Here is a 14,589-nt window from a genome sequence, read left to right on the forward strand (position 1 = left end):
ACAGCGTTCAATGGACATTGATTACAGGTAATGCTAAAATGCACATAAAATATAAAACAAGTTAGGGACCGCCATTTGGGGTTTACCTTGACGTGGTATGGTGGTTTATCAATTTTATGATCATAACTTTGTAACAAAATAACCCCTGTTTTGGGTACATATGCAATAGCATTTATTATACTTATATATATATATACTTTAAAGCCTTTAGAGTGCTCCCACAACCCCCCTGTTTTGATATTGTATATTTAGCCAGGAGCTGTGGCATAGCTTCAGTGATTGTAGCACCCCATACCCCCCCTTTAAACTAGTGGTGACCCTATGCTTTTAAAATTGGGCGTTTGTTTTGGGAATATCTCTCCTTTAAAAGCCTGATTGCTGGCTGGGGAGGATTTAGCCCTCAGTGAAAAAACAGCGTTCAATGGACATTGATTACAGGTAATGCTAAAATGCACATAAAATATAAAACAAGTTAGGGACCGCCATTCGGGGTTTACCTTGACGTGGTATGGTGGCTTATCAATTTTATGATCATAACTTTGTAACAAAATAACCCCTGTTTTGGGTACATATGCAATAGCATTTATTATACTTATATATATATATATATATATATACTTTAAAGCCTTTAGAGTGCTCCCACAACCCCCCTGTTTTGATATTAAATATATATATATATATATATATATATATATAAAACCAACAAAGAGCCAGCATTCTCAAATAAAGTTTTTGTTTGCCTGGGTGCACAATCAATATAATATCTCCATCCATCCAAAGAAGATAAGCATTTTCAGGGCTTAAAAATATGAAAAAGTTTTTATTGAAAATAACACAGCATAGGACGTTTTGGCCCAGTCCAGGGCCTTGTAGATGCCTTATAACTACTAACTGGGGGGAAAAACAACTGCTGTAGTGGTATCACTTGATTAGCGTCTGAGCTAAGTCTGTTGCTGAACTACTCAAATTACATTCTTGTTGCAACACTAAAATCTTTATGCTATACTAAAATCCTTTTCATGTTCTACACAATATAAGTACAAAGTAAAAGCAAGTTAAAAACAAGATACATTGTAAGTGTTATCTTCAACAAAATAGATAATGAAAACAGCTTGCATTGTTGATAGTATAGGTTGTTTTAAATTATACACAAATCAGTTAAAAGAAACACTTGGTTCATGCTGTTACTTATGTGTCAATCTCTGAATGGTGTTGCACACTAATATTAAAATAGGATCCCAACTGATATATAATTAATCCTTATTGGAAGCAAAACCAGCCTGTTTATATGATTTCCTAGTAGACTCAAGGAGTGAAGATCCCAATTATGGAAAGATCTGTTTTCTGGAAAACTCTGAGCATTCTGGAGGTCCCATACCTGTATGGGGGGGGGGGGGATATTTTAACCCTATTACACAAATGGGAAGTTTATTGGATTTTTAATTTACAGACATGTTTGCCACTAGGTATGAATTTTACTTTTGACGTGACTTGTTTTGTATGACCAAGGAGTTTAGGATACTTTGAATTATGTATACTTTGGTCATGCATGGTGAATCATTGTGAATGATATGGGTTTTGTGTAACCTTTTTCATTTACCCCAAAATATGGATATTTTATAATTAGGCAGTTAGCGATGGCCTGTTAGAAAACTAAGTCAGTAAATCAAAATAATAAAGGAAGGAGAGCTCCAGCAGAATCTCTGCAAAACTTTTAATTCAGGTGTGTAACCGCTACCTGGAATAAAAGTTTTGCAGAGATTCTTCTGGAGTTCCTTTATTATTTTGATTTACTGGCACAATTGAGTTGTTGGCACAGAGCAACTTAATTGGAAGAAGGACATTCAATTCCTTTTCAGCTGTACAGACCACCAACAACCCTTTACCTTGTTAGAAAAGTAAGATTGATTGGGACAGCCCAATGTTCATGCAATAGGTGTTTTGCTCCATAATGATTGTTTTTTTTTTATGAATGGGAGGGTCTGTTTGTAAATATATTTTAACTTGCTGTAATAAAAATTTAATTTTTTTTTGTTTACTTTTAAGTTGCATGAGTATCTATTCCCACAAAGTTTCTGATACTTAACTAAATAAGAGGCTTTTGGTAGAGATCTCACAACACTCAGCACCTGCACTTAAATACAATTGCAACAAATAATATAAACATGTCCCTTTGGGGATAAGATAAAAAGAGACATTGTATACTAATACCATACCCCTCCACTATTGGAAAGAAGGACTTGTGTGATTACCACAAACCATGAGTAAGCGGTCAAGGGAGACTGCGAAAGGCGTCAGATTTTGGTGAGGTTTGATCTACTAGCTGATTACAGACTCAACTGGAGAAGCCTTCCTGGTCCCAGAAAATTCCAGACTTTTACTTTACTTTGGGAACTATGTGCTGTACAATCTGGCTATCACTGGGAAAAACTATAAGACAAAGGACTGACATTATTATATGAAAGGGGGAATCTTAAAGAGTATCACAGTGGTGGATCTTCTGCAATATAGCTCTCCAGGCAAATTTTGAAACGTCTGTGGCTATATGGGGTTTTCTACAAATTTTTTATTAATTAAGACAACACTGTGTGCTTCCTTTTGCATTCTAATTTAGGTCTCCTGCAGCTGAAAGGGCAATGTCACTTTCATTAGCAAAACAGTTATAACAAATAAAAAACCCTAAAACTAACATTTTCAGGATATTTGTGGTTCCTGTGTATTACATATATATACTGTAAAAAACGGAAGAATCCCAGTTGCCTCTTCCTTGTGCAAGGCAAGAGTGTGCCATGGGACATCCATTTGCCACCCCTAATCCATTCAGTTTATTGTGAAAATCAGGCACAATTCCTTTAATAGTCAAAAAAGCATGGCACTTAGCACCTGCATTTTTACACACATACAGGGGAATGTAATAAAAGTCGCAAAGAGCAAAACAATTTGCACCAATAAGACTAAAAATCCACATCTCGCAATGTAATATTGTTCCTTAAACTGTTATTGCATTGCGAATTTTAATTGCGCATTGCGAATTTTAATTGCGCACTCATAAGAAGTGCTTGAAGGTGTCGTAATCTTTTGGAGCAAACATAACGACTTTTTCAGTAAGAAGTTTTATTACATTGACTGCGCATTGGCGCAAACTATAAAATTCGCAAACGGTCTTTCACTGTCGGAAGTGGTCGCTAAACAGTTTCCGGGCTCGCAAAAGCTATATTAAATTCGCACAAAGCAAAATTTGTTCGCGCAAAGGCATAACTTTTCGCATTGCGAATAGTTTTTCCGTTAGCGATTTTTATTACATTCCCCCGATACTCTATTAGTGAAGGCGCAAGGGAGACTTTCTAGGAATCCAATACAACTAAACAGAACTAGGAAGGTTCCCTATGGTGAACCCTGAAAAATATGTCTGAAAGAGATGGTTCACCTCTAAATTAATTTTAAGTATGTTATAGAATGACTAATTCTAAGCAACTTTGCAATTGGCCTTCATTTGTTTTTAATTATCTGCCTAATCTAAAAAACAAATGCTCTGTAAGGCTACACATTTATTCATTTTTCATTACTTTTTTATTCATATTTCTGTTCAGTCCTCCCTTATTCATGTTCCAGTCTCTTTTTTTAAATCAGTGCATGGTTGCTAAGGTAATGTAGCAACTGGAGAGCTGCTGAATAAAAAGCTAAATAAATTAAAAATCACAAATAAAAAATGGAAACCAACTGCAAATTGTACTCTCTACATCAGGGGTCCCCAACCTTTTTAACCCTTGAACCACAGTCAAATGTAAAAAGAGTTGGGGAGCAACCCAAGTATGAAAAATGTTTCTGGGGTGCTTAATAAAAGATATGGTTGGGTCCTACAGGAGTCTCTGTATGGCCATAAACCTGCTTTTTATTCAACAAAAACTTTCCTCCAAGCCAGGAAAAAAAAATAAGCAGCTGCTTTGAGGCCATTGGGAGCAACATTCAAGGGAGCTCGTGAGCCACTGGTTGGGGATCACAGCTCTACATCATACTAAAGTTTACTTTAAAGGTAAACAACCCCATTAATTCAGTAAAAATCTCTTCATGTAGAGAGAGTTCATCAGATTGTTAATCTATACCTTAGACACCAGTAGGGTGAAAACTTGGTTTATTTGTTTTTCTCTGAGTATTACAGCACCAGAAAGAAATTATATCACAGTGTTCACTACAACTGTAGAGCATCTACTTCACGAGAGTCAAGGAGCTAATGAGTCATGCACAGAATTCAGATTTTTCTAATGTTCTCCCCAATTATGGGATAGTTTTCATGTTTTCATGTTGTTTCAATGGGGAACATGTGATGGTGGGTAAAGAAACTTTAGCACTAACTTCCACATGTGCTATATGCCAGGATTTAGGTAAAGTAGATTACTTACCCCGTGCTTCTACGCTACTGGCTACTGGGGACGAGCAAACCTTTTCACTACACAGTATGCTTCAATATGGTGCACTCAGTTGCTTTCCATGTCGAGCAATGGGATCAGATCCTTCCCCCAGCTCTCCTCCATCTATCTAAAGAGCCATGTATTTGGAAGAAATTGGCAATATATGAGCTTTTTTTAAATGAAGAGCAATTGTAACATGGGGAGCTTCTCTAACAAGTTAGGGAAATATATATATGCTAATTTAGAGTCAATACACATTAATCGCAATGTCAGTTTGCCTTTTCATTGACTCCAATACATTTTGGTGAAAGTTCACAGGTTTACAAAATTTTCCACAAAGTGAAACTCTGCAAGTTGCCTCATGAGTACTTGGAATTAATCCATAACATATACTGTGGTGTGTGGGGCCTCCACATGTCCAGGCTCCCTGCTCCAGCCACAATCCCCTTCTGGCACCCCTTTCAAGTGTCACATACCTCTTTACAAGTATGATCTGGGCAAAGGGGAGGTGGTCAGGAGGCAGACAGGTCTCTGGCTGGAAGCGGGACCCACTGGGTTTTTTCCCAGCGACCTGCCAGCCCAGTCTGACCCTGATGCATAACAACAAACTTCACACCCTTAATACACTGGACAATCCGAAAAGGTAAGGTTGGGTGAGGGTATGGGTGATCGAACTGAGAATCTTAATTATGGTGGGTCGTCATGGGCATTAACTGATTTTAGGCATGATTAGAAATGGGGGGAATGGCGATCTCTAGAGCTACTCTAGTAAATGGTTTACATGCCACCTGGATCTGTCCAGGGGTCATAAAACAGTCTGGTTGGGGAGAACAAGGTGGATTGAGTAGTTACCGCACATGGAAGTAGGGACAGGAGGACATTATTTCAAATATGTACATTTATTGTGGACATAATTTAATAAAAGGGAGGAAGATAATCTTTCTGACAGCTAGTTTAAAAGTGATTTTGCCACCAGGTAAAAGTTAAAATATTGTAACAGTGTAAAAGTGGACATGATTTGATGAGTATCAATGGACCTTCAAAAAGTATATTTATTGCAATATAACGATACAAAGCTTGATAGCTGCTGTGAGATGTCTGACATTCCTGAAAAGGACATTTCTGTCCCGGCAATCAACCCTGCAGAATGAAATTTACTCTGAAACAATTTGATACCTGTCTTTTGTACAATACCAGCTTCTGTTGCCATGGTAACAGCATCTTGTCTTCCTAGGGATGAACTAAGAAACTGTAGTTACCATGGAGATATGTCAGCCAAAGCAGAGAAGGGGTCACCATCCAGGAAAATTATTTTGATCGATCTGAGATGTTATCATAAGATTTGGATTTTCTTCTTTGTTCAGTTCTTTTTAGTGTTCTAGATCATTCATTTAGGTTCAATAATATGAGATTGTAAAAGTCAGAAGCAATTGGGAGGGGGGGGTCAGATGTTTGGGAAGTAGTTGCCCTGACAACAGGAGTTAGGGCGTATCAGAGGGTGGTTGCTATGGAAATCTGGATGCTGACGACGGCTGGTAAGGGAGGACAGACTGGCTTCATACTTATCTGCAGGCTTGTCAGTCAGAGCCTGTGCCATCCTCACCTTCAAGATAACAGAGAGCACCTAGCACAGCCAAAGAAAGATAGAGGGGAATATAAAGAAAAAGAAACCAAAATATAAAAGAGAAGAGACTGAAGGATACAGAAGCAGCTAGAGACAGATAAGCAGCACTGGAAAGGTGACCGCTGGGAACAGCCAGGGGGAAAAAAAAGCAAGATACATAATTTAATAGAAACATTTCTTGAAATCTACTGCCTAAAGAGAACGATTGAAGGGCAGAGAGGGAGAAGGACAAGAAAAACAAAGATAGAATATAGACAGGGGGGTGAGAGATTTGTGCAGAGGGGAAATAGAATAATAGAGCTGAGGCAGAGAAAAAATTCAAAGGGGGGAGTTTAAAAGGACCTTTGCCCCCCCCCCCATTTAATGGTATAAAAGGAAACAAAAGCACAGCTTTAGCAACAAAACCAGGGGATTAAAGGAAAGAAGTGGAACAGCCACCCTCTCTGCTCTACTGTCATTATCACACCGATCTCAAGGCAACTTGGGGGGCAACAGGAATGGCCACGATTACCTGCACGCGATTCAGTGAGGAATATCAACTTTTCGAGGAGCTGGGAAAGTGAGTTTGCACAAGCTTTTGCCTCTTATCCTAGGTCACTGCTGACTTTGCTGTAAAAATTACTTTCGATTTATTTTTCTTTTCCATTGAAATCAATTCATTGCAATTGGGAAAAAAATGTAATGCTTGATTTGTGCAGAAATGGCTTACAAAAAAACGAAGGTTGTGTGTGATTTCTGCATAACATAACTACAGAGCGCATCTTTACTGATTAGCTGCTTTATAATATAGAAACTTCCTGATTTCTCTATAGAATTCTCTGTTGCATGTACATAGGATCTAGATTTACACTGGTTGCATAGATGAGTAGGCTTTAAAGTACAGGCATGTGGTCAATTATCTAGGAAACCTATGATTCTGAAAGCTCCAAAATACAGGAATGCCATTTCCCATAGATTCCTGTCTTGGCAAACAATGTGTAACTGATTTCTTTTACTTCTGTAATAATAAAAGAAGAGTACCTTGATACCTACTAGGCAAACAAGTCTAATATTTTTCTTTCACTTTTAAATATTTAGAAGCCTTAGGGATTGGTACTACAAATTACATAAAGACCCCTTATCCAGAAAACCACAGGTACCAAGTATTCAGAATAATAGATCCCATCCTTTCATCCTTTCTTCACTATTTGTATATTGTGTATGGCACTGCGTCTTCATTACAAGACAAGTGCTCCCACTGCACAGAGACTTAACTCGAGGCAGCTCTATTATTTGGCGTCGGACTGTCAGGCATAGCGAAGAAAAAAGGAGAAACTGTTTGGGTAACATGCTGTATTTACTGGAGGCAGGCAGATAAAAAGGGGAACCTAAGCATATCGCTTATGGTGCATTGGGTTGATAGTATTCATTATGGCAAGACATTAGCAGCAGTGATTCATATCTGCGCATATGTGCTAGCCCTATCTTTTCATGGCTCCTTATAGGAAATTGTCACTGACATATGTTTAGCGCTAGCAATTGGCTCACTTAAGCATCAAGGACACTTTAACCCCTTCAGCTGATTGCTCGTCAATGGAGTATTGTTTTTTTCTGTAACAAATTTCATTTATGGAGGTAACAGGCAGGACATTGGTTTGCCAAAATGTCCTGCCTGTTACCTCCATAAAGTAAAGTAAAGGTGCCTCTCTTTTTAATTAGTAGGCATAGATGGGTTCTACGTGCATAAAATGCAACAAATGTCAAGCCATAATAATGGTTAAGTAATGGAAATATGTCATAATTTGAGTATGTGAGTGGTTATTGTTTTAAGCTCCTTTTGCAGATTTGTGCTATTGTGGGTGGATAGTAAGGCAAGATGGTAAGAGTGAGCAAGGCTGTAACTGCAGCCTCCAGCTGTTGCCTTAGTTTATTAAGGAATCCCAAGTGCTATAGGACAATAATGGCTAAAGAGCTGCTGGTTGGGCTGCAAATGGGACCCGTCAGTGCTTATTTTGGTACAAACTCCTCTACTGTTCAAGATGGTTCTAGCTCTGTTTAAAGATTGTCCATGGCATTTATTGGTTTCTGGATTTCATGGAGAGCCCCTTGTGGGTTAAAACATTTTGCTCTTAATGGATTTGGAGTTTCTCCAATGCAGGATAATGATTTAGAGTAATGTTCCCTTTGCTATAACAATATTTGCATTCTTTTAGGCATGATAAAGCTTTATTGTTAACCCCTTGCGACTGTTTCTAATCGATCCCTGTGACAGGGAAGGGGGTCAGGTTTTTACAGGCAGAGTAACCCAAATCTGATACTCCCCTTGCTAAAAAGAATCGCTCTGCAATTGTTTCTTCCCTCCCACTGCAGTGTAATGAAATCCAGCACAAAAAGCCTTAATGGGAGACCCCTTGCTGTTCTCCTAAGCAGCCAACCCTCCCCCCAAAGAGCATTCCCAAGATATCAGATTGGTACTTTGCAGAGAATCCTGATGGGTCATTAGCATCTTGATCATTTGTGCCGAGTGTTCTGCACATGGTCTTGCTCTGATGTAAATTAGGAAAAGAAATGTAGACTCTTCTGCTTTTTTTATATAGCTATATAGATAATTTTTCATAATCAGAGGCTGTTATATAATTCTGTGTATCATGGTGGAATAGCTTTTAAAGCTCAGCCACCCAACACATTGAATATTGTAGGTACACAACTGTTTGCTTTTATATAGTGATATAGTGATAAAAGTCAAGACCCTTGAGAACAGTCTTGGCACCCATGGATTTTAGTTTACTTAGCGCACACAGGCCTATTTTTACAAACATGACTCAAAATCCATAAAATGATTGCATGTAGCAAGTCTCTGAAAAATAAACCTGTGAAGCTATTTGCAAAAAAAAAAAATTCTCACTTGTTGCCAAGCAATGAAGTTCCAACCTCACATACTTCATTTAGGTGTGATTATCGGCACTGATAAGCTTGTACTCTGTAGCATTCTTGATTTCTCTGCCTTCAGTCCCTGCTGCAATTTAGTATTCATCACCAATAGATGTCAGATCAAGGACATCCAATTCCACCCCATCAGGACTATATGTGGACAATCCTAACCTGGGTGAACTGCTCAACCAAATCTAGGCAGCAAAGCAACCATATAAAAAGGGTTATTCATTTGAAGATGGTGAACATATTTGAAGATTTGAAGACACAGGAGCGGGGCTTTACCGCATTATACATTTGGAGAACATTTTACAAAACTTTTATTGTGCAAGTTGTAAATTATTGCACAATAAGTGCACCTATGGAACAGAAACACTGTTGATAATCACTATATCTTGATTGCTAGCTTCTTCCCCCTTGTGAGGGTCTTGGTAGCAAATCAAAGCAATCAAAAGCAGTCCAAACTTCCCTTATCTTGGTGGTAGGCTCCAGCTGATACAGTCGTTCCCAATACAAGTGGCAGGTAAAATCCGGTTTGGGTCTTCCCTGGGATTTCCTCCCAGCAGGGGCACGTGCATCTTAGCTCCAATGAAAGCTGTCAAGGGTTCATCCTTATGTGAGGTCAGAACCACCTCAGCTGTTTCTTTTGATTTACAAGAGCATTAGTTCTGCTCTAAAAACTGCTGAACATATTTTATGATTTAAACAGGTTGCATCGTTGAGTTTGCAACTGACAAACACAAATCTGTGTATTGCAGAATTCCATCTCTATCTTCCACCAGTCAAACCTAAAGCTGATATGCTAAAGGCTTGTAGTGTAAAGGATTGTTTCGAGCATAAACACGACCTGGAGCTGAATGGCATATGTAATAAATAATTTAATAAGGAGCATCCAGAATTTCAATTATAAGGAAAGGTTGCCAACCAAATAGCTAAAAGGGTAAATGAAAGAAATGTATATAAATTTGAGATGCCAGTACATTATATAATGATATATTGATATATGTGACCATGAGCCAACTGCCTGGAGGCCTACTCAAAAGACAAAAGAACATTTGATATAAATCTTTAATGTTTGAGATTAGAATAAAGATTGTTTAATTTTCAGTTTTATGTTTTCTTTCAGTAAACAATAAAAGTGTAAATATTTTTGATGAGCAAGTTGTTCTGGCAGATACAGTGTCGGCTAGGGGTATCTGGGGCCCACTAGGGCTGCCACCTTAGGCAAGGCCGGAACTAGGGGTAGGCAGAAGAGGCATGTGCCTAGAGAGCAAATGTAAAGACACGTCCGGCCAACTAACCCGGTACTGACCTTAGACCCCCTGCCAGTCACCTTAAAGGATAACTAAACCCCCCTTTAGGCAAAAGTCCCCACTGCCCCCCTTCCACTGGCCCCCTCCCTGCCTCCCCACCTGCACAGTACTACCCCGGAACTATATCCCCTCTTGAAATACTGACCGCACATGCAGAGTCAGCACAGTGGAGCTCATGCCAGTTGTTCTGGCAGATACAGTGTCGGCTAGCGGTATCTGGGGCCCACTAGGACTGCCACCTTAAACAAGGCCGGAACTAGGGGTAGGCAGAAGAGGCATGTGCCTAGAGAGCAAATCTAAAGACACGTCCGGCCAACTTAGCCCGGTACTGACCTTAGACCCCCTGCCAGTCACCTTAAAGGATAACTAAATCCCCCTTTAGGCAAAAGTCCCCACTGCCCCCCCTCCACTGGCCCCCCTCCCTGCCTCCCCACCTGCACAGTACTACACCTGAACTATATCCCCTCTTGAAATACTGACCGCACATGCAGAGTCAGCACAGTGGAGCTCATGGGCGCCATCTTCATTGCTTCGGTATTCTTTTTTACGTGAGCGCCATATTGCCGCATGCGCAGTTTGAGCAATCATCTGGTTCAATACAACTGCGCATGCGCTGAAAGTAAAGCAAATTGATGAAGGGAAGGAAGAAGCCACAAGCAGTACCAAATCGTCGAAAGATGTCACCCGTGTGCTCTGCTGCGCTGACTCTGTGTTCATCTCTGGAGTATTAGCAATTATTGTACCAATTCTAACTGCTGCCTGTGATGAAACCCAGAGATTCTGCTCAGCAGGGACAATGATAATAAATGTATCAACTAAATGTATCCATTTAGAACAGTGTGCAGGGTCGGCAAGGTGAAAAATGATACTTCACTCTTCAATATTAGTAAAACGGTGACACATAGATAATAGAAGGTAATTGGAAAAAGTCGTTATTTCTGGTGATCTATCTGGAAACAACTAGTTGCATGAAAGTGAACCACCCCTTTACAGGAGAAGTAAAACTTAACTAAAGAATTAGACTAGAAATGCTACACATTATATTTTTGGTTTCTGTACCAGTCCAAGGCAACCACAGCCCTTTAGCATGGGAGATCTGTGTCTCCAAAGATGCCCCAGTAGTTCCCCATCTTCTTTTCTGCTGATGTACTTCACATGCTCTGTGCTGCTGTTACTTACTGAGCTTAGGGACCCACTCACAATATACAGTACACATAGAATAAAAAATAAAACAATATAAGGCTGATTAGTAATTTATACAGATATTTACTACATGACAGCTCAGAAACCAGTGAAACCAGAATTTAATAATCAGTCTTGTAGCATTAGATTGAATTACAGGCCAACCTCATTTTGCGCTTGATAATTTGTGACAACCCCTAAGCTTAGCTTCTAAGCATCTGTTCAGAGCCCACTGAGCAGACACTTTTCAAGATGGTAACCCCCTGTGACAAGTTTGAAGTCCTGGATCATTGCTGCTGTTGAGAAGCCTTTTCATAGACAGAAACTCAATGGGTTACTGAAATGCAGGCATATAGTACAACCTTGTTCCCTGGTTCAATTGACATTTTCAAGTCATTATTTCCTTTTGATATAATTGCAAAAGGTCTCACTCAGTCAAAAGTCTCTACTATATATTATAATTTGGTGCAATAAAGTGTCCATGAGATCATAATATAAATAATTCATTTAATATGTAGCTCATATACTTAGTGAATGCATTTATAATAAATGAACCCTACTGTAATGCTCTGTATCATTACTTGATACTTTAGGTATAAGTACCTTCTATGTATTTAGCAACTTTTTGCACAAGTGGAGCCTGGCCAGATAGCAGGTAGTTATGCAATTTACATAACTTTGTGCTACCTGGCTAGGTACCACTTGGTTCAAAATTTGACCAGGCCCAGGACCACAGTCCTTCTTTTCCTCTTCTGATAGCGGCCATGTGAATAAGAAACAAAATGTAAAACATGAATATAGGTTATTTCATAGGAAAGGACACTGAAATGTATGTCAAGGCTTCTCTAAAAATATAAATCTGGATGAGGGTCATAAAAATTAGGAAGCCTAGGGGAAAGTCTTGAGCAGCCAAGGACACACTTGCAAAGTAGCTAGCTAACAATACTTTTAAAGCCTAAGATCTTATTTTGGATGTAGCTAGGTTCTTCTGAAGTGTATGAATGGGTGTCTAAATAAAATCAAAGCAGTTAGTGGAAACAGAGAATTGTAAATTTCCAACACTTCCAGCTTCTAAGTTAGTTTCGAAATATTTGATCAGGACAGCAAGGGAGCATCTGAAAATCATTTAGCACCTTCATAATATCAGCCCCATCTATTTAGGCTGCTTTATGTACCCATTGGTACCCTTTACCAGGCAATTTATGAAAAAAGTGATTGACTTGTATTCTTGCGACAGACCCACTCAACATACTCACTGTATGGGGAGACTATTACTCATCCACTGAATTTAATTTCATGGATTTAATTACTCAGAGGTAGTGATGCCTTTTCAGACACCATTAGATCAGCCCCTTGAATTCCTGCTTGTCTGTTCTGTATCCCCATTTCTTTCCTCTTAAGGGAGCACTTATTTTCTCTAAGTATATAGACGACGTGCAGGAGCATCAATTATAATCTGACCGTCTCCTCCAACTACAATTATGTAATAAAAAGTTGAGCTTGTGTTTGGGATATCTTATCAGAAAACCCATTAACCACAAAGCTCAGAATTATGGGAAGGCCATTTTCAATTGAGTCCACTCTAAACAAATAATTTCATTTTTTGCTTGTACTTGTACCTTGTACTTGATGGTAAGTAAGCTACATGAATCCATATTGGGGGCAAAACAATTGTATTGGGTTTATATTTTGGTGTCTTTTAGTAGACTTATGGTATGGATATCCAAATCTTGGAAAAAAGAAAACCCCAAGTCCAAGCATTCTGGATAATTCTCATACCTGTACCTGTAATATACAGTATTTTTCCTAATTACTTTCATAATTAAAGTGAGGACAGTAAGGTTGTAAAATGCCCTGTCAGATGATGTTGTGATGGTACATTCTACTGATGCATTTAAGATTGGCTTGGATGTTTCCTTGAACAAGCATAATATCCAAGGCTATTGTGATCTTATCCTACCAGGATCTACAAAGAGGCAAAATCATGTTTCATGCTTCGATTTCATGTTCTTTTGTAATGCAAGGTAATACATTAGCCACTGCCTAAAGTAACACAACGTGTTATCCACATAAGTCCCCAGTTCAACTTTCAATATCCAGCATTACAGTTGTAATGGCATATTGGCTAAGATTAATTACTTAAGTTAATTACTGGTGCAACTTAGAGCCTATCTTAAAAAATCAGAACCAGATAAAGGGCCACATTAATTGCAGTGGAGAAAATATACCTGGTATATCTCAGGAAAACTCAGTTAAGGAGGATACTAATTGAATCTGGCTCAAAATGTTTGTAAACTGTTTTTTGAGTGTTTTGTTAAAACCTCTACGTTTTCTAAACTGTGGGTTCCAAAATACCTATTCCTAACACTAGTTGCCTCTAAGGTGGGTGACCATACATGCACTGAAGAATATTTGTGAGGCACAGCCAATAAAAAAAATAAAATAACCTCATTAAACATTTGCTTAGTTGCAGCAAATATTTATATGCTATGTATAAAACACATGGTTTCTATAAAGGAAACATTCTTGCACACTCAGCTTACTAGCAATTAGTGGAAGCACTGGTTCACATAAAATATTACATACTTGGAAATTAAATACAGAACCAACATTGGCACACAAACATACTGAAAACACATTAGTCACATAAACACACACGCAGTATGAAGCACTCTGGCAAATACACATGCAAGTGTTGCATATCAGACCTGAAATATGGAAATGTTACAAAATAATGAAAGGCAGCTCATATTTATGATACACACAGAACATGCAGGTTAACACTGTGTTTAAAGGGCCCTCAACAGCTCATATCAATATATATATATATATATATATATATATATATATATATATATATATATATATATATGTATATATATATATATATATATTGATATATTTATTTATATTGGTTGAGGGCCCTATTTTATTGTTTAATCAAGAGGGAGGCTGGAAATTATTACATATGATCCCATGGATTAAGGCATTCCTGTTTTACAGAGGGTTCTGGATGATAGATCCCATACCTCTGTGGTCTCTATGCTGTAAGTCTAATAAAATAATTTGGATTTTCATACCAGTATACTAGAAAATCATGCAAAAAATAAATAAACCCACTAGGCTGATTTTGCTTCCAATAAGGATCAAT

At 38.4% G+C, this 14,589-nt stretch overlaps 1 protein-coding gene across 6 annotated transcripts in view; it reads left to right on the forward strand.

The window, feature by feature from the left end:
- The first annotated feature begins 5,901 nt into the window (after window positions 1-5,901).
- LOC108712641 (calcium/calmodulin-dependent protein kinase type II subunit alpha) overlaps window positions 5,902-14,589 on the forward strand; it is a 120,350-nt gene continuing 111,662 nt past the window's right edge. For 4 of the 6 annotated variants that reach the window (XM_018254957.2, XM_041588034.1, XM_018254956.2 and 1 more), the window contains exon 1: window positions 5,903-6,592. In XM_018254957.2, coding sequence (XP_018110446.1) covers window positions 6,531-6,592 — 62 coding nt within the window. In that variant the 5' untranslated portion in view covers window positions 5,903-6,530. Of the gene's footprint in view, window positions 6,593-14,589 lie in introns of all 6 variants that reach the window. The other 2 variants (XM_018254955.2, XM_041588033.1) reach the window with 1 other exon arrangement.

Source organism: Xenopus laevis, chromosome 3S, assembly GCF_017654675.1.
Source record: "Xenopus laevis strain J_2021 chromosome 3S, Xenopus_laevis_v10.1, whole genome shotgun sequence".
Taxonomy (NCBI): Eukaryota; Metazoa; Chordata; class Amphibia; order Anura; family Pipidae; genus Xenopus; species Xenopus laevis.